The 24337-nt window shown below is 39.3% G+C and overlaps 1 protein-coding gene across 1 annotated transcript in view; it reads right to left on the bottom strand.

Annotated features, from left to right (window-relative positions):
- The window catches only part of ASB17 (ankyrin repeat and SOCS box containing 17), a 117423-nt gene that overhangs the window by 62015 nt on the left and 31071 nt on the right, over positions 1-24337 (bottom strand). Inside the window, exon 2 of the mRNA XM_069233216.1 lies at positions 7560-7839. Coding sequence (XP_069089317.1) covers positions 7560-7839 — 280 coding nt within the window. The remainder of the gene's footprint in view (positions 1-7559; positions 7840-24337) is intronic.

Raw genomic sequence — 24337 nt, 5'->3', positions numbered from 1 at the left:
TGTGAAGTGTGCTGTTCTCTCCAGTTGGGTATGCACAGCTAATACTTGCAAGGTTCCAGCTCCCCTTGATGATACAGCACCTGTCGCTGAAGGGCAGGTTACAGTGAGACGAAGGGAACAGGTTAGTCAAGCTCCTGGGAATGCACAAGTAACCATGACAGCACAATTACGGTCTGAGTTGGGGGGGGGTCTGAGTGAGGTAATAGAAGTGGTTAGTACAGAAGGGCTAAGACAAAAACAGTTGGCACCAAAAAGTTTAGATGCTAATGAAGGACCTAGTGCTGTAGCAAAAAGAGTTGCACTCTGACACAGATGGCCAAGTGTACAAACAGCGCCAATAGCTTAAGCGCCCCCAACGATTCCAGAAGAAACTCAAGAATCTGGTCAGAGCAACAGTGATACAGGTAGACCAGTAGCTTGGAGATCCAAGAGAGAGTACCTTGTCAAAAGAAGGGTCCACCTGAATGGATATATTTTGCAGAAAATGACTGGGAGAAGGAATTTAAACCTTTTGCTTTAATAATATGTATCCATTGAACATTATTGATTTTGTTCTTCTGGCAGGAATGAACTTTGAAAATTTTCTGCCACTTGATGAACTGAGATATTATAGGCTTCATAACGAGATTGGCGGTCTTAAGACCTCCAAACTCTGGGTGGTGTACTTCTGGTGGCCTGACCACATGGCGGTTTGACTGCCAGGAGAACGCCACCATCACCAGGATCAAGGATCCCGACGGGGTGCCGGCAGTCGAAGTCAATGTCAGCCACAGTGGTGTCCATGTCGGCACCCCTCTGCTGATCATGACTTCACTTCCTGCCAGCCTTTCCATGGCGGTTTCACCACCATGGAAAGGCTAGTGGCAAGCCAATGCTGGGGCCACAGGGGGCAACTGCACTGTTTTTACACATGGCATGGGCAGTGCAGGCCCCCCCGCCAGCATCCTCAGAATGTGAACTGCCTGCTCTGCATATAGTGCGCATTACGAGAGCGCAGGTGTATGATCAACCAAGTCCAATGCCGTTGCACTGCTTCCGCCAGGCTGACTGTCCAAAACGTCATAATATGAAGTTTCTGCTGGTCAGCCAGGTGGAAACATCATAATACAACAGTGGGTGGGGCCGCCAGAATAATGGCAACCTCAGCCCGAGAGTTTGGAAGTCCGACAGTCAGACTGCCAAACTCGTAATGGGCTCCCAAAAATCCTGGAGGTCTTTATTGGTAATTTGTGATATGCACAATAAATAGAGAACTTTCTAGAAGATCAAGAAGGGGTTTGCAAATAGCATTGTACTTTGCTGAAGAGACAATTTTTGCTATTTGGTTTGCTCACAAATAAAAAGGTTCTATGACACAATATCAAAACCACAAATATCATGACAGAGAAATATTGTGTGAAAAATATTGATCACAAAAATATCATTTAAATACACATATAATGGTAAGTACAAGAATATTTAACTAAAAATATTAACACTACTATAAACAAATATTGTTTTTTAGTATATATGTATTTTAAAACAGTACATCCTAAATATTTCAACATATAATATTAATATAATGCAAGTTAAGTATATGTTAAAAATTACATACATTTATTCACATAAATAATATAAAATTAAATACAAACACAATAGTAATATATGTTGAAACAAAATTAGCAAAATTATTAAAATATAGCAATAATAAATATACTACTCCCACTCTGATCTATACAACAGTAGGGAAAACACTGGACTCAGTAGGGGTAAATTTTACTATTCTCATTCCAATCTGTGCAACAGTAGAGAAATCGTTGGACACTGGAAATATAAAATTTACTATTCCCACTCCAGTGTGTGCAACAGTAGAGAAAGCGTTGGAGTCAGGAGCGGTGAAATTTACTATTCCCACTCGAGTATGTTCAACAGTAGGGAAAATATTGGACTCAGGAGGAGTAGAATTTACTATTCACACTCCAGTGTGTGCAACAGTAGAGAAGGTGATGGACTCAGTATAGGTGAAATCGACTATTTCCAGTCAAGTAAGTGCAACAATAGGGAAAACATTGGACTCAGGAAAGGTAAAATTTACTATTCCCAATCCAGTAAGTACAACAGTAGGAAAAATGTTGGACTCAGGAGAGCTAAAATGTACTATTCCCACTCCTGTGTGTAAAACACTAGGTAAACCGTTGGACTCAGGAGAGGTTAAAAATTTACCATTCCCACTTTAATAAGTGCAACAGTAGGGAAAGAATTGAACTCAGGAGGGGTAAAGTTTACTATTCCCACTCCTGTGTGTGCATCAGCAGGAAAAGCATAGGACTCAGGAGAGGTAACATTAACTATTCCCACTCCAGTGTGTGCAACACTAGGGAGCTGTTGGACTCAGGAGAAGTTACATTTTCTATTTCCACTCCAGTCAGTGCAACGGTATGGAAAGCATTATACTCAGAAGAGGTATATTGTACTATTCCCACTCCATTAACTGGGACAGTACAAAGAGAATACTTCACTTCAAACAAACAGCATATTTTAACACCTCTGTTAAACACCCCAAATATAAACATCTACTTATAACAATTAAATCTCTTTGTTAAAAATAAAAGTAAAAATAGCATAGTTATGACAGATGTTAATAGTTTGTATCCATTAAAACAAATATTATGATATATATATTTGAAATGCCAACACTATATTTCCACAAACATAACAACCAACAATTAAAATGTAATAAAAAAGTATAACACAATTAACCAATGTAATAATTAAAAAATAAATTAAAAAAGAAATTGAAAACCTTTTTTTAAAAAGTCTAATTACTTAAATACCTTCTCCTCCATTACTGTACAAGCTAAATAACACACATCTAAAATATACCTTAACATAATTATCAATTAAAAATAAATAATAAAGTAATAAGTAATTATCAATAAATTATTTATTAATTAACTGCCAGCACTGCAACCCTAAAAACACCACACAAACCTGAGATATAATCGAAACAATCTAATAATTACAGAATTTAAATAATTATTTATCAATTAAATCATTAATAATAATTTAAAATAAATATTAATTAATTGTAATTTATTTACTTCCCACCCTGCACCTCGATAAACCCCACAACCCGCACCTAAAACAGAACTGAAAAAATAATACATAAGAGAATTTACATAATTAAGTATCAATTAAATATTTAATAATAATGATTAATTAATCATTTATTAATTATAATTAAATTACTTCCAACCCTATACCCCTACAAACATCCACAACCCAGTATAACACTAAAAATTACAATAAACAATTAAGTGAAAAAACAGCTAAACATTTACAAACTTTGTTAAAAAAACATTAAAAACAGGTATAAAATGTATAATACATACAATTAAAACAAATGCTAAAACACATATTAAAAAAACAATATTATTGAGAATGATATTTTTGCAAACAATGTTAACAACATAGATATTTTTAACATCGATATTAACAACATAGATATTTTTGTAAATGATATAAACAACATAGATATATTTAACATTGATATTTACAACATAGTTATTTTTTTAGTTTCAATATTACTTACCTCTAAAACCGATATTGTTGTCAACAATATTCCTGCATCGTGATATTTGTGAATCACGATATTTAAAACTTGATATTTCTGTATCTTGATCAAATTTAATATTTTGTCCAAATATCAAATAAAAAAGAACTGGAAGAGACAGTTGATATTTTTGCTGCCGCTATTTGCATTTTTCTATTTTTTATTTTTTCTATTTTTTCTTTTTAATTTTTGGTCTGAAATTAGAGAACTCATGGAGTCAAATAGAAACATTAGTATTAAGCTTAAGTACGTATGCCCTGATTATGATATTTTTAACATCAATATTAACAACATAGACATTTTTGTAAATGATATTAACAACACAGATATCTTTAACATTGATATTTACAACATAGTTATTTTTGTAATTTCAATATTACTTACCTCTAAAACTGATATTCTTGTCAACAATATTCTTGCATCATGATATTTGTGAATCACGATATTTAAAGCTTGATATTTCTGTATCTTGATCAAATTCAAAATTTTGTCCGAATAGCAAATAAAAAAGAACTGGAAGAGACAGTTGATATTTTTGCTGCCGCTATTTGCATTTTTATATTTTTTATTTTTTCCATTTTTGATTTTTCATTTTTGGCCTGAAATTAGAGAACTCATGGAGTCAAATAGAAACATGAGTAGTAAGCTTAAGTACTTATGCCCTGATTATGAGTTTAGCGGACGGGAACACCCATCATCATGGGTCTCCTGTAGTTTCAGAAAGCCTGAGTGCCATTTCACAAGGTGTTGATCTATTATTTTAGAAAAGGCAGGTGAAGTAATTGGTCTGCAGCTCTTCACATCCCCTTGAATGTTGTTTGGCATTTTTGAAAGAGTTTGACAACTACATTTGTAGGTTTGAATGTGTTTACTGAAAGCTTAAGTACCTCCAAACCTCAACCTTGAGTGATAAATGGAAAAGTCTAAACCACAAATTTAAGCTCACAAATCAAGAAATTCAAGATTGGGCCCGATACTTGACAAAATTATGAATGTTCCCGTCACTAGCCAATAATCCTGAAATATTACGCAGTAACTCCACAGAATTAGGTACAAAAGAGAGGACAGTGGAGAGACAATAAAAGGTTCCCTCGTTTCTATAAACAAGCCAATACTATCAATATTGGAAATGCACTTTTAAATTCACAACAAAAGTGCATAGATTACATCAATCAGCCAATCAATATTCTCATTCAAATAATTGTCTTCCTCAGTATTCCAGTAGTCATGCAGAGGTCATCAGCCTCCAATATATTTAAGATGACTGTCATTTATGCTTAAGTGACACACTTACATAGACTACTAACTTTCAGATAAGTTAAATGTCAAAGGCCTTGGTCTGGTCTATAAGGTCACTGTCAAGAAAGGGCAATGCCAAACACCATTAGAACTACATGAGCTTGCTTTCCCACTTCCAGTTCTCTTAAGGCACCCCAAGTTTATGGACAGAGATTGACAGGTATGATGTTTACGCTCAAGGGACTCTCCTTTGAAATTCTCTTACTTGCAGATTCAAAGACATCGAGCGCCCTCCGGAGGGCCCCATGCGGCTTTTCACTGTCTGCCATGCAGACAGTGAAAAGCGCAACGGGTGCAACTGCACCCGTCGCACGGCCGCAACACTGCCTGCTCCATTTGGAGCGGGCTCCCATGTTGCGGCTCCCATCCCCGCTGGGCCGGCGGGCGGAAACTTGGTTCCGCCCGCCGGCCCAGCGGGGATGTCCAAATGGGCACCGCGGGAGTTCAGCTGCATTGGCGGCCGCCCGGCGGTTGCCAAAGTTGTGATGAGGCCCTATATGGTTCATTTAGACCCTGCCAATCAAGGTACAACATGAGTTATTTACTTATGGTAGCATGGGTGCAGTTTGCTGCTGCATCGGAAGCTTGATTATAATGGTAAGTAAATTGACATTTTGTATAACTTTGAGTCACCTTGCGCCACGTGGAAATAAATTACCCCTATCTTTATTGAATCTAGTTTTATACTACCACACAACTATAGCCTACTGCAATATGAGCTTGCTTATGGTTTGTGCTTGTACTTATCACCAAGTTTCATCTGAGGCGTAATACTAGTGAAAAAGCAGAATTAAAGAGAGTAAAAGGAGCATGAATACTATTTGCGTGCATCTGTCACCATTTAGAGATTGAGCACAAAACTCGGAAAACCATCAGGACAAATTTCAACTCCTCCAGAATTTCTGAAACATGGTTTTGCGGCGCACTCTAAATACCCCAATTGGGATCAGAAAACAGCTGTGCACAAAAAGCAAGTCCAAATATTCCATGACTCAAATAGCATTTGTACTCAGCGTTTTCTGAAATGTGTGCCAAATGTCTGCGAAAAATGATAAATGGCTCAACTTAAAGGTTTTTGATGCTTTTTTCTTGCACCTTATTTTTTTCTCAGACATTTGCACTTGCAGTTGGAACTAGTAAAAGTTGGTTGTAAGTGCTATTAGTGAGCACAGTTTACACTCTTCTCTTTATTATCGCTCTGGTGCTAACAATTTGTGACTATTGTATCACTTCTGTCAAGTGGAAATTGAGTCCTGCACAGAGTTTCATCAGTACAGGTCTACAAACCGGAGTATTTTTCAGTAAGTTGTACTGCATGCTCTTGCAGGTAAATATAGAAGTCCATTGTCAGCAGTGGCAGTTCCTCCGTAATGGCGGAGGAGCATTGCCCCCTTGGTCAGTCAGGCAGTGACAAATAAAATGATAATAAAATAATTGTATTACTGTTTGACAGCATGTCTAGGATGGGGCCTGGCCAGGCCACAAGGAGGAGGATGAGTGGTGGGCACTATAAAATGTGCATGTTGGTTTGGCCGGCTGTCTTAGGCTGGCCAAACCAACATGCGCACTTAAATTGCTCCAACCCAGCTGTGTTACACAGCCAGGTTGGAGAAATGGCATAGGCTTCCTCTGCCTGAGCAAGCATCAAACCAGCCCACTCAGGCCAATCCCGGCGCTTGCTTTCATGCTTGCTTTAGCATGATAGCAGTGGCTGGTTTGGGAGCCTGTGTCCCAGTGACTGCTGGGAGGACAAGGAGTGACATAGGCGTCGGGGAGCAGCAGGCAGGTATGTTTAAAAAAAAATATTTTTAAACCCCGCCTCCCCCCCCATGGTAAACCCCCCAGCCCATCTCCCTTGATCAGCAGCAGGTGATTACCTCACCTTAGGCCAGATGTATGAGGACCTTCCGTTTGAGACCGGTAAAAGCCTGTTTGGCATGTACCATCCCCATTTTGCAAGTCGGTAACCTATTACCAACTCGCAAAATCAGTTTGCGACTTGCTATTAGGAAGTGGCGTGCCAAGGATGTTCTTTCCTAATAACAACCCACAGGCACATGTAAGATTGTTTTGCACACAGGAATGTGGTTGCAAAACAATCTCAATTACCACGAACTTGAAGTTGGTGATAACCTATTAACAAACAGGATAGGGTTCCCATGGGACCCCTTCCCAATTGCAAATGGGGTTGCAAACATTTCTTAAGAGCAGGCTGCCTACTCATTAAAAATGAAAAGAAACTTTGCAGTTTTCTTTTTGTAATGCATCCCGTTTTCCTTTAAGGAACCGGGCTGCATTGCAAAAAAAAAGTGCTTTATTAAAAAAGCAATCACAGACATGGTGTTCAGTTCACCTCACCAGGCCACCATCCCTCAGATTGTAGCCATTCACAATGAGTCGCAAATTGTGATCTGCCTCATGAATATTGATGAGGCAGGTCCCTTTGCGACCCACTGCGAACCAATAACAGTGTAGAGGACATTGTAGTACATTTTGTATTGTGACTCACAATTTGTAATGTACAAGAATTCGTGAATTGGGAGTCGCAATACAAAATGGCAGTACACCTGGCCCCTTATTTCTAATTACATACAAGTTTCATGTTCTAATGTGTGCAGTGGTTTGTGATTTCTTTAAACATCTGGAAACTCAACAAATATTAGCTTACCTTAAATTCTGAGACAGGAATGCACCTTAGGACTCGTACACACAGCTGTAGACATATTTTTGCATCTTCTTGAATGTCTACCAATTCGTGGTCATCCATTATTCTTATTCGTGAAGGGTAAAATACAATTTTAAAAACAATGTCCTCTGGATTCTTTTCTCTTTCTAGGATGCCATATTGTAGAAGTATTTTTAGGATACTTGACTGCCTGGTCTGGGCAACATAAAACAAAGGCGTGATGCCACTGGTTGGGCTCGGGCAATATACTGGTGTAAACGTTCTGCAAATTAAAAAGAAAACCATTAGCTGATCCACATGGATACTCGTTTATTCCCTTTTTGTTGTGTAAAATTGAATGGTGTTTGCTACACTTGTGAATAAGGATTCTGGCAAAAAAATGTTTTCTGGTGCTTGTGAGAAATCTAATACTAATTTCCTAATGCTATTTATTACCTGCACTTATTTATATCTGTGATTACTCACTGCAAAGTAATAACAAACATCTATGTGTAAATGGGAAAGTGGTGGACTTCTTATATACAACTGAATTTATATGAGCTATTTTCATACGAGCATATCTCAGGTTTAAATATATGTATGGCGGGCTCAGTGAGTGAAGCACTTAACACAATCTTATGAATTCTTTTGACCGCAGATTTCTCAACTTGTGAATCTCTCCTTTGCAAGACCGCCCCTGAAAACTCCTTCACTAGCTACTGCACATTGGTAGGTAGCACCATCGACCTCCATTCCTTCTCAGTCCCACCTCTGGCCATAACAACATGAAGCTGCATTTAAGTGCCATTGCTGGACACTGACAATAGTTCCTCTTTATTGTGCCTTTAGATGTGGATCCAGAATAACGATGATAGGGTTTAAACACTGTCACACATTTCGTAACAGGCTTAGGTTACAGATCTGCATAACCTCTTCATGTAGTGTCTCCACATCAGAAACTCCAATTTCTGTGCAAGTGCTACCAGATGTTTCCCAAGGCTATGAGAGAGTAGGAAGCCCTACAACTCCACACTAAAAGTGGGGCTGTTCCTGGTTCAGATTGAGAAACGAGCCTGCTTCAGGTATCCGCCTTTAGGTAAGTCAACGAAGCGGGGAAAGTAAAAAAAAAACTTAGGAAGAGTAAACAATGGTGTTCAATGTCCATAACTCCAGTTCTCAAGAGAGACTTCAGTTGGTGTTCCACAAAAAGGCCTTGCTCTGCTCCATAAGACCATAATCAAACAACTGTCCACTGTGAACTCCATTTAAACTATGGGCCAGATGTACCAAGCCTTTTACCGGTTGCAAACGGCCCACTACTTTTTGGCATGTACCAACCCTATTTTGCGAGTTGGTAACCTATTACAAACTCGCAAAATAGGGTTTGTAAGTCTCTATTAAGAAGGGGCGTACAAAGGTCCTCCCTTCCTAATAGCAAGTTGCACTGGTATGTAGGAATGTTTTGCAACCAGGAATGCAGTCACAAAATATTCGCAGATTACCACCAACTTCAAGTCCCGAAGAAACCCCTTACAATTTGTGAATGTGGGTGAAAACATTTTTTAAGAGCAGGCAGTGGCCCCGTGGACCACTGCCTAGTCTTAAAAAGTGAAAATACAACTTTTCAGTTTTCTTGTTGTAATGCATCCCATTTTCCATTAAGGAAAACGGGCTGCATTACAGAAAAAAGATTGCTTTATTGAAAAAGCAATCACAGACATGGTGGTCTGCTGACCCCCGCAGGCCACCATCTCTGTGACTGTGGCCATATCCAAATGTGCCGCAAATTGAGACCTGCCTTATGAATATTATTGAGGCAGGTCTCTTGCAACACATTTGGGAATTGCAAACAGTGGTAAACGCACTGTTGTTCACATTTTTTGTGATTTCCTAATAGCCATTTGCAAAAAATTGCTATTAGAAAATTGCAAACATTAAGCTACTTACATCTGGTCACATATAACCTTGCTTCCCCACTTCCAATTATCTTAGTAAATCCTAATTTCATGAACAGTGATTCAGAACCATGACATTTTCTGTTAAGAGATTCTTCTATGAAATCTTCTCACTCGCATATTCAAAAACATTGTTCACCTTTTGGATATGATCTCAAGACTGATCTTTTTGGGCTCACTTTCCTGATTTCTTTCCTCCACAATTACATACCCCTCAATTAAAGTAGAGAAATGTATTTAACTTCACTTGCAGGGTTAATGTTTCAGCATCAGTGCTTAATTTGTGTTTACTGTTTCCGGTGCTGAGCACCGGCAATTACTTTTGAGGGCCGGGGCTTATTCGTCTGCCTCAAGCATTTACTGCGAGCAAAGACACATATGGGAAAGACGGAGGAAGGTAAAAACGAAAAGTCGTCACAAAAGTAGAAAGCAGACAGCTGCCAGAGTGACCTGAAGGGGCTAGGAGTGGCTGTAAATGGATTAAAGAGGCCCGAGATGGCTTCAGGATTACTGCCTCAGTATTTAGTGCTCGCACATTTAATTGCAGCAGCCTGTAGTAATGAATGATACCAAGAACAACGATGTCCTTGAACAAGAAACCTTTATTGGAGCACTCACACATGCTCCTAACGAACAAAACGCTTCTCATCGTAAGCCAACAGAAAACGTTCCATTCTAAACATTCTAAAATCTTAATTCACTATTACACATCTCCTTCTTTTCAAACAAACAAGATGAAATAAACAGACCTCGTAATATCATTTTTTTAAAACACTAAACAAATGTTGTCTAATACATTATGTAATCATTGTATTTGTTTGGTATTTTTTTATGTGTGCTGGCCCGGACACCAAACTCATTCATATTAACATTTGAAGAACTATATTCTTCACGATGACCCAACAGAGTATTGTCGGTATAACCTGTTGTACTGTTTGAATAAGCCTTGACTGATTCACACCCAAAATCAGGATCAGATAGATGACTTAATTCGTGACAGCCTTCAAAGTTTACACGTGCTTTTCTGATGGATACAACTACCTGTGGATTCCTCACCTGATGAATACTCCCATGGCGCCAGCATTCGACGGAAATCTTCTTACTAGTCTCTGCACGTCGACGAGGACGTCACTCCAGCCCACGCGACGCCGTCTGACGTCATACAGGCAATAAGAGGTCCTCGCCGACGTGCCGATGACAGTTCCCTTTTTTCCGTGCATTCGAAACGGTTATCTTCGAGGGAGCTACTGTTACCTTCGTGGTTACAGTGTATTGTCTGCTGCGTAGTCTTCTCTGCAGTAATAATGTCTCAGAGGAAGTCGGGTTTCAAGCCCTGTCGAGAGTGTGGGGGCAAGATGTCAGTTACAGATCCTCACTCCGACTGTCTATGGTGTTTGAGCTCCGACCACGACGTCTCGACTTGCGATTCATGTCAACACATGAATCCGAAGGCCCTCAAAGAGCGTGAAGCCAAGTTATTTATGGCAAAGTCAAAGAAGAAGGAGAAACATCATAAGAAGTCTTCTTCGCCAAGGTCTCACCGGCGCCGTAGAGACTCACGACGTCATTCCAGCAAGGAGTCTCGTTCGAGGTCACCTTTGGCTCGGCGTCGGAGGACTTGGGAGGTCAGCCCCACGGTCACGCCGCATCCGTCGACGCCGTTGCCCTCTCCGGCGTCACCGACTTCGCCTGGTCAGGCGTCAGTGATTGAGGTGGTGCAGCCTCTTGTGTTTTCTCCGGCGTCGCAGACGTCGAGGCCGGCGTCGGGGTCGCCCTCGATCCAGGCACCCCAGTATCCGGCTTTTCCCACTCCTGGAGCCGATAGTACCGCGTTTCTTAATGCGATGTATACCTTACATGCTCATCTGTCACATGTTTTGTCTTTTGCACTGTCTCTAGCGCAGAAAGGTTGTGCAGTGGCTACCATTAAGGGTTATTTGTCGGCCTTGTCAGCCTTCATTTGTCTTCCAGACCAACCATCGTTATTTAAATCCCCTATTGTTCTCAGATTCTTGAAAGGTCTTCTGAATCAATATCCTCCAAAACCATTCGTTATGCCTCAATGGGATTTGTCCTTGGTCCTGACTTTCCTTATGGGGTCCCCTTTTGAGCCTATGCATTCTTGCCCCTTAAGGTATTTGGTTATTAAAACAGTATTCCTGGTAGCTATAACATCTGCAAGGAGAGTGAGTGAGTTGCAGGCCTTATCGGTTAAACCCCCTTATATAACGTTTTATGGGGATAAGGTGGTGTTGAGGACCAAGGCTGCTTTCCTTCCGAAGGTTGTTTCACCCTTCCATTTGGCTCAGACAATCACTTTGTCCACGTTTTATCCTCCGCCTCATCCTTCAAAGGAGGAAGAAAGACTACATCGCCTGGACCCAAAAAGGGCGTTGAGCTTCTATATCGACAGAATGAAGGATATCAGGCTGGAGGATCAGCTGTTTGTCGGATACGTGGGCAAGAGGAGAGGAAAGGCAGTCCACAAGAGAACACTCTCCAGGTGGGTTGTTCTTTGCATTAAAATCTGTTACTCTTTGGCAAAGAAGGATCCGCCTGAGGGCATTAGAGCTCACTCCACCAGAGGTAAGTCGGCCTCTTCGGCCTTGGCCAGGGGTGTTCCTGTGGTCGACATCTGCAAGGCCGCAACTTGGTCGTCCCTTCACACTTTTGTGAAACATTACTGTTTGGACTCTGAGGTCAGAAGGGACGGTCATTTTGCACGGTCAGTGCTGCAGGATTTCTTGGTTTGACCATTTAGGCACCCACCGCCGGGCGTGGTACTGCTTTGGGACTCTATTCATCAGGTGAGGAATCCACAGGTAGTTGTATCCATCAGAAGAACGAGTTACTTACCTTCGGTAACGACTTTTCTGGTGGATACATTAGCTACCTGTGGATTCCTCACGGTCCCACCCGCCTCCCCGTTGCCTTTTTGGTCTCTCCAAGCAATCCTTGAGTGTGCTCCTTTTGGTCTTCAAAGTTGCAATACATTTTGCACATATGATATTTGTATATATGTATATATTTATATATAAATCTATATATATTGTGTATATACATGATTCGTATGTATAAATATATTTATTTGTTTAAAAAAAAAAAAAAAAAAAAGAAGGTTATATTAAATCTACAGCTATTTTATTGCAATGTTGTGTGATTTACAATATTAAGAGATGTTGCTTTGCTCTTTCATTACATTGGGTTATTATTATTCTCATGCACGTAACAAATGTTGGTACTGTCATCGGCACGTCGGCGAGGACCTCTTATTGCCTGTATGACGTCAGACGGCGTCGCGTGGGCTGGAGTGACGTCCTCGTCGACGTGCAGAGACTAGTAAGAAGATTTCCGTCGAATGCTGGCGCCATGGGAGTATTCATCAGGTGAGGAATCCACAGGTAGCTAATGTATCCACCAGAAAAGTTGTTACCGAAGGTAAGTAACTCGTTCATCTGGAACAATGCAACGATGAACCATTACTCAACATAGCTGAAGACCTCCCAACCCTAATAACTTTGCAAGGTTTTGAATACTTTGATTCTCCCTTTCTGACATGTGTGGGTAGCTTGATCTTAACCCAATCATCAACATTAAAACTTAGACTCCTTTGTTCATTTTCCTTGCACTTATTTTTGTACTTAAACTCAACATTCATCTTGGCCTCATTGTATATCCTATTCATGTCATAAATCTGTACTTTGTTTTGCAACCAAGATGGATTTAGACCTAGTCTTGGTTTCCTTCCTTTCAACATCAAAAATGGTGAAAATTTAGTTAAGCAATGAGGTGTACAGTGATAAGACCAAATCATTTGTGCAACATGTTCCTTAACATTAATCTTAGCATTTAATGCCAGTTGTACTGCCTCTACTAAAGTTCTATTGAACCTTTCAACTAAACCGTTCATATTGGGTGCATATAAAGCAGTTAGTTTATGATTAACTCCTAAATTAGACATGAAATCTTGTAATTTAGAAGACGTAAACTGTGTACCATTGTCAGTAGTGATACTATCAGGATAACCTTCTTTTCTGAAACAATCGTTTAGAAACTCAATTACTTCATCAGTACTGGGTCGCTCAATCCACTTATACTCAACCCATTTGGAGAAATAATCAATAATAACCAATATATATACTTTTTCGAAACTAATACCTTCATAAGGACCAAGTAAATCCATAGCTAAATCCTTCCATGGTTGTTCTGGAAACGGTAATACATTAACCTCAGTTTTCTGTGTCTTCAAAACTTTATCAGAATCCTGACACAACAAACAATTCTTAATGAAAACAACTACCTCTGAATCCATGTACAGCCACCAAAACTGATCTCTCAATTTTTTTATAGTTCCAGATTGTCCCAAATGTCCAATATGGGCTATAGAAATCAACTTTCTTCTTATTTCTGTAGGAGGTACGAAACATTCACCCTTAAGTAACAAATCATTTTCTATGGACAATTCATTTCTAACTTTCCAGAAAACTTGTAAATCCTTTGTTAAAGATTTCTCTAGTGGCCAACCTTTTATGATAAAACCCTTCACAATTCCAAGAACTTCATGTTTGTCATATGCTGAAACCCATTCTTTTTCTGAAATGACTTCAGAAATCGACAATACTGCATCTTTCACACTTGCAACAACACATTCTTCAATCACTTCAGAATCTGTAGACATTTCCTTACTGCCAGATAATCTTGATAAACAATCCGCTCTAGTATTCCTTGTACCTGGCAAATAAGACACTGTAAAATTGTATTCATACAATTTTGCTAAAATACGTATGAGTCTTGAAGACGCTCTACCCATACCATTTTTAGATAATAAAGAAATCAGTGGTTTATGATCAGTTCTCAATTTGAAATGTTTCCCTCATATATACATTTTAAAGTGTTCAACAGACCACGCACAGGCAAGTGCCTCACGTTCAATAGTTGAATACCTACACTCAGCTTCAGACAATGCCCTAGAACCAAAACCAATGGTTTATTCAACATTCCCTTTGACTTGAGTTAATACTGCTCCTAATCCTGTTGAACTTGCATCCACAGTAATAACATTTACTGCATCACCAGAATATGGTGAAAGTGGTTTAGAATTTACAATACACTTCTTTAACTTGTTGAAAGCATCAACCTGATCATTAGACCACCTAAATGGTTCATTTTTCTTTAGTAATACACGTAAAGGCATAGCTAAATCGCTAAATTTTTTGACAAATTTAGAATAGTACTCACATAGGCCTAAAAAGGAATGAACCTGGTCTTTGTTTCTGGGCTCCTCAATGTTTTGTATCACCTGTAGAGAATTTTTAATAGGTGTGATACCTTTTCCTGAAATAGAATGACCTAAATAGTCTATTTTATTAGTTAACAATGTACACTTGTCCAAATGAATCGTCATACCCCTATCACTTAGGATTGACATCACCTTGTCCAACTTTGTATAGTATTCCTCTTTTGTAGCTGTGTAGATCAAAATATCATCCTGAAAAGCAATGACATTCCCAACATCCTTAAATAAACAATGCATCAATTTTTGAAAAACAGAAGCAGCTGATGCCAAACCAAAAGGCATGCGTTTATATCGAAAAGCACCATCTGGAGTAATAAAAGTGGTAATGCAACGAGACTCGGAGTTAACTCTACTTGATGGTATGCTGCCTTCAGATCAATCTTTGAAAAAAAATTAGAACCCTCTAACTTTGTGAAAAGCTCTTGAATGAGTGGAAGTGAAAAACAATCCACCAAAATTTGCTTGTTCACAGATCTTAAATCAGCACACAAACGCACATCTCCTGATTTTTTCCGCACCAGAACAATTGGGGACACCCATTCTGCAGCATCAACAGGCTCAATAATATCTTCCTTACACATTCTGACTAACATCTCAGATAACTCCTTACTGACCGAAAGTGGAACATGCCTTAATTTGTGTTTGATAGGAACAGCATTTTTTTTAAGGTGAATGTGATGTGAAAACCCTGTCACCTTACCTAACTCTTTGCTAAACAAATTTTTTAATTTGTATAATAACGACTCCAATTTATCTGTACTTGTGTTCAAAACGTGTCCAGACTGTATATTATCAGACAGATACACTGGATTCTTGGCATTTGGATTGAGCACCATTCCCATTTTCATTTGATGATGCCAACCAATAACATGTAACCCATCAATGGCAACATATACTTTTCCAATAATTGCCCTGTTTAAAAATTTGATATCCGCTATGAAGAACCCAAGCATATCAATCTCTTTGCCCCCAAAACCATATACTTTGACATCATTTGGTTCTAACTTTTTATCACCCCAGTTTTCATAAAAAAACTGATCTGACAAGATAGTATATGGTGATCCAGAATCTGCCAAAACTTTCACATTCAAACCATCAATGACGATTTCACAATCAGGTGGAATATAGGGTTCTTTGTCAATTTCTGTGCAGTTAATACCCTTCCTGGTCTTTTCTGTATCAGACTTATTTATGCATGAAACCTTTTCCTTAAGTCTTAGAACAAAATGATCTTCCACCTTGTTATCAAACTTTGATTCCTCCAGCGTAGATATTCTTCTGTTGGCTACCGATCTGCAAACATTGCCAAAATGACCAATCTTCTTGCACGTGAAACATTCTTTGCCTTTGGCTGGGCAAAACCTGAATTGAGATGCATGTGTTTTGGAACCACACTTATCACAAAATGTCTTACTGAACTTTGTTTGTTAATACTGACTTGTTTTCCTTTAGAAAATGTTCCTTTGTTACTAGCCTCATATTTCTCTGTATCATTTAAAGCTACAGCTGCAATTTCTTTGTTAATGTCATCCACATTAATAGCTTTGAAAGATTTTATTGTACATTCAACACTCTTAACCGTGTCAATTGCTTCTCTCAAAGTGGGATTGCTTGTTTAAGTAATTGTTCCTGAATCTTTTTATTCTATCAGAAAATAATTTACTGATCTCTAATATAAATATCCGCTGTTTCTCCAAATTCACAGTCTGCAGCCAAAATTCGTAAAGCAGAAATATATGAGTCAACTGACTCATTAAGTTGTTGATGACGTGTGAAAAACTTATACCTTTCCATAACAATGTGTGGTTCCTCTGAAAACCTTTTTTTAAACCTTTCTACAGCTTCTGAAAAACAGTCATAATCTCTGGCGTCTGTGCCAGATGGTGGTAGAACTGGAGGTAAATGCTCAAATATGTCTTCAGCTTCCAAGCCAATTAAGTTGAGTAGTAGCGCTTTTTTTCTGTGTGATTCAAATGAATCTCCATTAATTGCCAACATGTAGTTTTTAAAATGTCTGAACCATTTTTCCCATTTCATAGTAGCCTCATTAGCAGAGTTTAAAAATGGCGGAGGAGGATTACCACAAATGTTATTCATTATGAATGAATAGTCAAGGATAGAAAATAAAAATGAGAGTTTTTCTTCTTGTTTTATTTTTTAAAACCGCAATAATGTGCCTTTAAATGCACTTTGGTATTGCAAAATAAACCCTCTTCACCTAAGATGGCCGCCGATTAATGACGTTGTTCTGTTACTAATCTTTTATACAAACAAAACTGTCTCTATGATGGCTGCCAAACAATTGCCAATTCAGATAAATAGTATGCAGTTCAGTCAAAAATGTTCTGCCTCATCACTTCCAGTTCCTGAAAGTATAGCATCTATCCTCCGAGAAATCCAACATCAGCGGAATGCAGGGACACTCCTAAACCGTCTCCATCTGCCATCTAAAAGGTGCTGAAGATGGTGAAAATCGTTGAGTCTGTGGTGAGTGCTCCTGGTTTATAAATCGTCGCCAAAATGTAGTAATGAATGATACCAAGAACAACGATGTCCTTGAACAAGAAACCTTTATTGGAGCACTCAAACATGCTCTTAACGAACAAAACGCTTCTCATCGTAAGCCGACTGAAAACGTTCCATTCTAAACATTCTAAAATCTGAATTCACTATTACACAGCCGCAGGTTTAAGAGGAGAGCTTGGGGCACCGGCACGTTTTTATTTATAACTTAAGCACTGTTCAGCCTAATGAAGGAGCGATGGACACAATGCTTCTCATTTAAACCTTGCCAATCATTTTAAAAGTTGAGTTATTTATTATAGGTAGCGTTGGTGCAGTTCTGTGCTGCATCTGCAGGTTTTCATAAGAGTAAGTAAAGAGACACTTTGTGGCACTTTGTGTCGCATTGTGACCCGCACAGAACCTTAGAAAATAGCACTCAACATTTGATCGATTTTTTTACTACTGCCTAATTAGAGCTTAGCGCAATATGAACCTGTGTCTAGTTTATGCTTCTCTTTCTAGCAAATTATATTTGCGAGCCTAATATTGGGGACAAAACTGAATTAACACAAGTAAAAAGGAGCAAAAATATGGTTTGCATCAGTTGCCTTTTTTCCTTTAATTTATAAACTGAGCACTAAACTAAGAAAGCCCTATGGACATATAAGAATTCCTCCAGCATCATGATTTTGCAACGCAATCTAAATGCCCCACTGGGGGGAAAAATTGCTGTATGAAAAAACTGGAAGCAAAAATTCCCTGACACAAATAACATTTACAAAGGGCATTTTTTAAAATTTGTGCCCAATTCAGATACCTGTGAAAAAAGAAATATAGCTCAAGTGAAAGGTAGTCATTCGTTTTCTGCCCCTTATTTTTTCAGAAATTAGAGTTTGGAGTTAGGACCAGCAAAAGTTAGTTGTAGATGCTCTACTCTTTATCGTTCTAGTGCCAAATATACAAGTTGTGCCCATTGTATCACTACTCTTAGGGCCAGATGTAGCAAAGGGTTTTACCATTCTGTGTCTATGGGAAAATGTGTTCGTACATATGCCCTTAGTGTGGAAATTAAGGCCCATATTTATACTTTTTGAGCGCCACATTTGCGCCGCTTTTTAACGCAAAAGCGGCGCAAACTTACAAAATACAATTGGATTTGGTAAGTTTGCGCCGCTTTTCCGTAAAAAAATGCCGCAAATGCGGCGCTAAAAAAGTATAAATATGGGCCTAAGTCCCATATAGAGTATCACCAGAATGACTCATGCAAACCTCAGTACTTATCAGGAATATTACGTGTCAACTACTGTGCCTTAAGGAAGTACATAATTTTACTGATAGATGACTATCTCACCTTATTTCTAATTACATGTAATGTTTGAAATTCCTTTAAGCATCTGGAAAACCAAGAAATCTTTGCTCACCTTTAACTTTGCAACAAGAATGCATCTTAGGGCTCGTGCACATAGCTGTAGACATATTTTTGCCTCTTCCTGAATGTCTATCAATTTGTGATCATCCATAATTATAATTTTTGTAGGGCAAACTATAGTTTTAAAACAATGTCGTCCGAATTAGCTTCCTTTTCTAGGATAGTATGGTGTGCGACGTAATTAAGGATACTTGTCTGCCAAGTCGGAGAAATATAAAGTAAAGGTCGGATGCCCGGGTAGGCTCGGGCAATTCATTGGTGTGAAAGCTCTGCAAATTAATAATAAAACCATTAGTTGAGCCACATGGAAACTTGTATAATCCCCTTTTTATATTGTGAAATAGAATGGTGTTTGCTTCACTTACAAATCAGGATTCTGACAAAAAGGTTTTTTGTCTCTGAACTCTAAGAATAACTTCATATTTGCGACCTTCACTTGATCAAATTTGTGACTGAGTGGTAACAGCACACATTTATGTGCATATAAGAGAGTGCTGAACTTTTTATATCCAAATGAATTTATCTGGACTACTTTCAAACGAGTATATTTTAGATGTAAAATATATGTATTTAGTGCTCTGTGTGTGAAGCACATAACACACATTTCCTATAGATGCATCAAACCGCAGATTTCTCAATTTGTGAGTCTCTCTAGGCGACTAACTGCAACTGAAAAGTCTTTCATTAACTTCTGTACACTGATAGGTGCCATCATCGGCCTCCACTGTGTATCAATTCAGCTCTGGACATGACGAAATAAAGCAGTATGGACCCCGCAACCACGTGCATGATGTTATTTCCTCTTTTTGTGCCATTATACATTGATACACAACTCTGCTCCTTCGATTTCAGTTGTTACAGAAGTCCTTTCATTTGGCAGCGTGCAGGGTTGTCAGCCCCAAAGATAATAGGCTTCAAACCATGTTGTGCAGGCCTTAAACAGATATTGATATGGATTCGCATGGCTTCTGTTTGCTGTGCTTCAGCATCAAGCTTGTCTCGAGTTCCTGTGGCGAATGGTCCCTGATGCATCAAGAAAGCTATAAGGGAGCAGATAGCCAAACTAATAGTTGGGGCCAGGCACTGCATCAAACACCCCTCCCCCAAGCATAGGCGGCTTAACCTCACCACGAACAGTCTTTGGCCGTGCATTAGATGGGGTTGGCAGCAGGGACCCTCGTGGGCATCCAGCTCCCTGCAGGTAGACAAATCTACATTCATATTTCCTACAACAAATCCACTTTTTTATTAGAAATGGAAAGATTCAGCAGAGGCCAAAAATACAACAGACTGGCACAGGCAATACACACAAGAGAACCAGAAGGGGGAAGAAAAAAAGGGGTAGATTCAGCAAACCACAAGATCAGCCATGCGCAACATGAAAAACTAGAAACTCCCACAACCTTTAGAGATGATCTATGGGTCATGATCTATCGGACACAGTGTTAGATGATCAGCAATTGAGTGTCCTTAAGAAGGGTTTAGGATTTGTACCAATGTCATTTCCGGACTTCACAGAGATGCATATTGATCTCTTTAAATTTGTACGGAAATGCAAATTGTTAAAAAAATGTGATCTTAAACAGCAATCTGACCCTAATCACGGCCATGACATTGATACATGTGATTTCTCTATTGGTGATATAAGGGACATACAGACCTTACTTTCCATAGCAGGAGAAGATGACAGTAGTAATGGAACCACTTGTGATGACATCTTAGGAGACTTGGGCATTAATAGCTCTGCCACATGCACCAGTGGATTAAAACCTCGATCCAGATTCACACCCATTCTCACATCAGATAATTCAATAGGTGTTTTCTACAAATTAGTCACCAGAGATCTTCATAAATTGGAAAATCAATACATACTTGGGCGCAAAACCTGGGCGCACAATTTGAGTCCACAGGAACAGAAGGCTCTATGCTCCTTTGATGACATTAAAGATATAGTTATCAAGGAAGCGGACAAAGGTGGAAACATTGTCATCATGAATCGCAAGGACTATGTCGGTGAAATAGATAGACAACTTCAGGATCAGAAAGCCTATTGTAAGCTCTCTAACAACCCTATAGGCAGAGTTACCAGAGATATAGAGACCAAACTGAGTTTCTGGAGAGACAGAGGTCTACTAACAGATTCTGAATACAAGTATCTCTTCAATCCCACGCCCATGTTCCCTTGCATTTACATTCTCCCCAAAGTCCACAAAACACCACCCTTTCCCCCTGGCAGACCTATAATATTTGGGATTAATTCACCCATGGAAAAACTTTCTGAATTCATTGATCTTTACTTACAACCGTTTGTTTGTAACTTACCGTCATATATCAAAGACACCACACATCTTCTCAGCCTCATTGCGGACTATGAATGGACGGAGGGTCACTTTCTAGCCACACTGGATGTTACCTCTTTGTACACATGCATACCCAAAAAAGAAGGCATGGCTGCTATCCAGTATTTTTTGGATAAAAGAGAAGCAACATTTCTGACACATTCTAACATGCTGATGGATTTGATGAATCTGGTCATGGACAACAATGTCTTCCTGCACGAGGGGACACGGTACAGACAAAAACAGGGGGTTGCGATGGGGGCGAAATTTTCGCCGTCCTTCGCTAACCTATACATGGGGTATTACAAACACCATCACTTGTGGACCAATGGTCCACCAGAACTTACGCAACACATCCTTTACTGGGGTCGGTACATCGACGATGTGCTCCTTTTCTGGTCAGGAGATCACGTCTCTTTAGAGCTGTTTACCAAGTACCTAAATGTCAACCAATACAACATACACTTCACTAGTTGTGCTAGTTTAGTGAGTGTGGACTTTTTAGACTTGACACTATATACTGAAGGTAGCCATATTTGCTCAAAGTTATTCAGAAAAACGACAGCATCGAATTCAATCTTACATGCCAGCAGTGCACATCCACATTCTCAAATTTAGGCTATTCCTTATGGGGTAGCCGTGAGGATCAGACGCAATTGCCAGAAAGACCCGGAATTCTTTAAACAGCTGGAATCATTAGAGCACCGCTTTCTCAACAGAGGGTATCCTAGTAAACTGTTAAGCAATACACGTGAAAGGATTCTCAAGATCGATAGAGCATCTCTTTTTCAGAAGAAAGCATGCAAAAAGGTTGATAAAACGAGGGCCCCAGCATTCATAACTACATACACTTGTGCCAGTGCAGAAGTTTTCAAGATTGTTAATAACAACTGGCACATTTTACTATCTGACAAAACCCTTAAACAAGGTCTTAGAAACAGACCAGACATGATCCACCGCAGGGGTTGCACGTTGAGGGATAAACTGTGTCATAGTTATCTACCGATGGTCACCAATTATAGTTTGCTACCCGCACCACCCTCGGGTTTCTACAAATGCGGCCATTGCCTTGTGTGCAGTTATGCCTTGGACAAAACAAAAAACTTTTGCTACAACACTACAACCACATACACGATTAAACAATTCATGAATTGTAACACTAAGTTCACTATTTACTGTATCATTTGCATATGTAGAAAGATCTATGTAGGCAGCAGAATCAGACCATTCAGGGATAGACTGCAAGAACATATCCGGGCGATTAAAAACAATAACAGTAATTACCCCCTTTGCAGTCCATTATAACTTGGCACACCCTTTACATGAGAAACCAGACAAACTCATGGCATTGCCACTGTGGGCAAGTGTCCGAGGGGGGGTAACAAAACTCTCCTCCTGAGGCAACTTGAGAGCAGATGGATTGTGAGATTGCGTACAGTGGAAGAAGGGCTCAATTCCGATAAAGACCTACATGTATTCCTGTAGATTACCAACCTTGTGTTAACATACCGAATTTGGAATTTTCAATTGTGTACTGTGGTTCTATTTGTATTATTTGTAATCTGTCTACAAGGCTGCTGACTTCTAACATGTAACATCACCACAGTAGGTTTATTGCATCTTGTAGCCTCATATTGCCCTTTATTACAAGTTTATACGCATGTGGTGCTTTAGCAATCGTACGATTATCTTGTTTTAATCCACATGTTCTTTTTAACCCTGTTCAAATATCCATGTGCTGATATGTTATTATTCCTTCTCTCCAACAATAATTTGTGAACGTGGTTGAATTGCATGCATTCACCTTATTCTCCATGGTGGCTCATTTCTTTCTCTTCTCCTCTTGATGTCACTTAATTACACATATGCATGTCATGGTTTATATACGTGAGCGTATTCACATTCACTGATTTCTTGTTCTCTTCGTGATTACTTTCGTTTTCCTTCTCAAGATGGCGGACTCTACCGCCTTAGGGCTCATAGTCCACTGTCTATTTCTGGTTCCGGTCGCTTTCGGGATTTAAATCCCAGTAACGGGTTGGCGCAACAGTGTTGATCTGTTTTTGGCCCCCATTTTCTTTCCTCCCTATTTGAGTGTCTCTTATTACCTCCATTATTAATATGGTTGGGGGCTACATTACACGCATAACTTTAGCAGACCAATGTAAGTAATAAACTAGGTCACTGCCCCTTGGATAATACGGACAATTGCCAAGTGAATCTCTTTCATTAATCAGCTGTTAAAATACATGCTGCAATTTGGTTCTCTTTTTCCTTTTTACTGTTCATCGTTGCCTTGTTGGCTCGTTTTTCTGATTGCTGGCTCATCATTTTCCTTTACTTTCACAGACGTATCATGGTCTCTGGACTCCCATTTGACTCATGCTACACCTTGCACACTTGTCCCATATCCTTGAGAATTGGAATCTCTTATTATATATAATACCTCTATATTGTTAAAGGTATGTTAATTTTTTTCTCTCCTTTCTTCTTTTCTTTGCATGTCTTTATACACATGAGTTGCTTTCTTAAACACCATGTGGGTGATTTTCTTTATTTTTAGAGCACCGAATACAATATCTCTTTGTTGGCTGTATGATATTCTTATGGTTTCCTTTTCTGGGATATCCCTTGTTATACTTCTTATTGATATTCACCATTTCTGCCTGCTGACACCATAGGTCTATCATTTAAGTGTTTTTCTTTACACACGGGGAGCAGAAGGGGACTTCTCTCTCTGCTTTTATGGTAGTTCTATGAATAAACAACTCATCTTTGGCACTTGGTCTCTCTTTTCTACTTATCAACAAAGGGTTTGATTCACGGTTTACACCACAACTCAGTATGTCAATAATCCGTTGACAATTTCTGTTATTTACATATTCCATTTGTATATGTTTACAGCCTTGAAAAAGTCAGGTGTGGCGAAACACGTGTCGGCTGTTTTCTCTCAACCATGAAAATTGAATTGGCCTGTAAACCACTTACCTAGTGTATTTCATTGGATCAGGTTACCAACTTTCCTGTCACAGCACTAAGGAATAAATGGCTTGCACTATGACCCTGAAATGTGCCGTGGTTTTCTTCATTTCCTACATTCATACTTAACAACTCACAGACCCCCATACCAGTTTTTTTAGTTTTTTTTGTGCTGTTTTTCTGGTCCAGCAGGAGTTCCATAGGAGCTAGGGGCTGAACCGACTACACTGGAGTCCACACTGGCTCCCATGGGATCACAACTCCCAAAATCATTTTTT

Source organism: Pleurodeles waltl, chromosome 4_2 (genome assembly GCF_031143425.1).
Source record: "Pleurodeles waltl isolate 20211129_DDA chromosome 4_2, aPleWal1.hap1.20221129, whole genome shotgun sequence".
Taxonomy (NCBI): Eukaryota; Metazoa; Chordata; class Amphibia; order Caudata; family Salamandridae; genus Pleurodeles; species Pleurodeles waltl.
The sequence above is the reverse complement of the archived record's forward strand: the minus strand, read 5'-3'. Positions and strand labels throughout refer to the sequence as shown.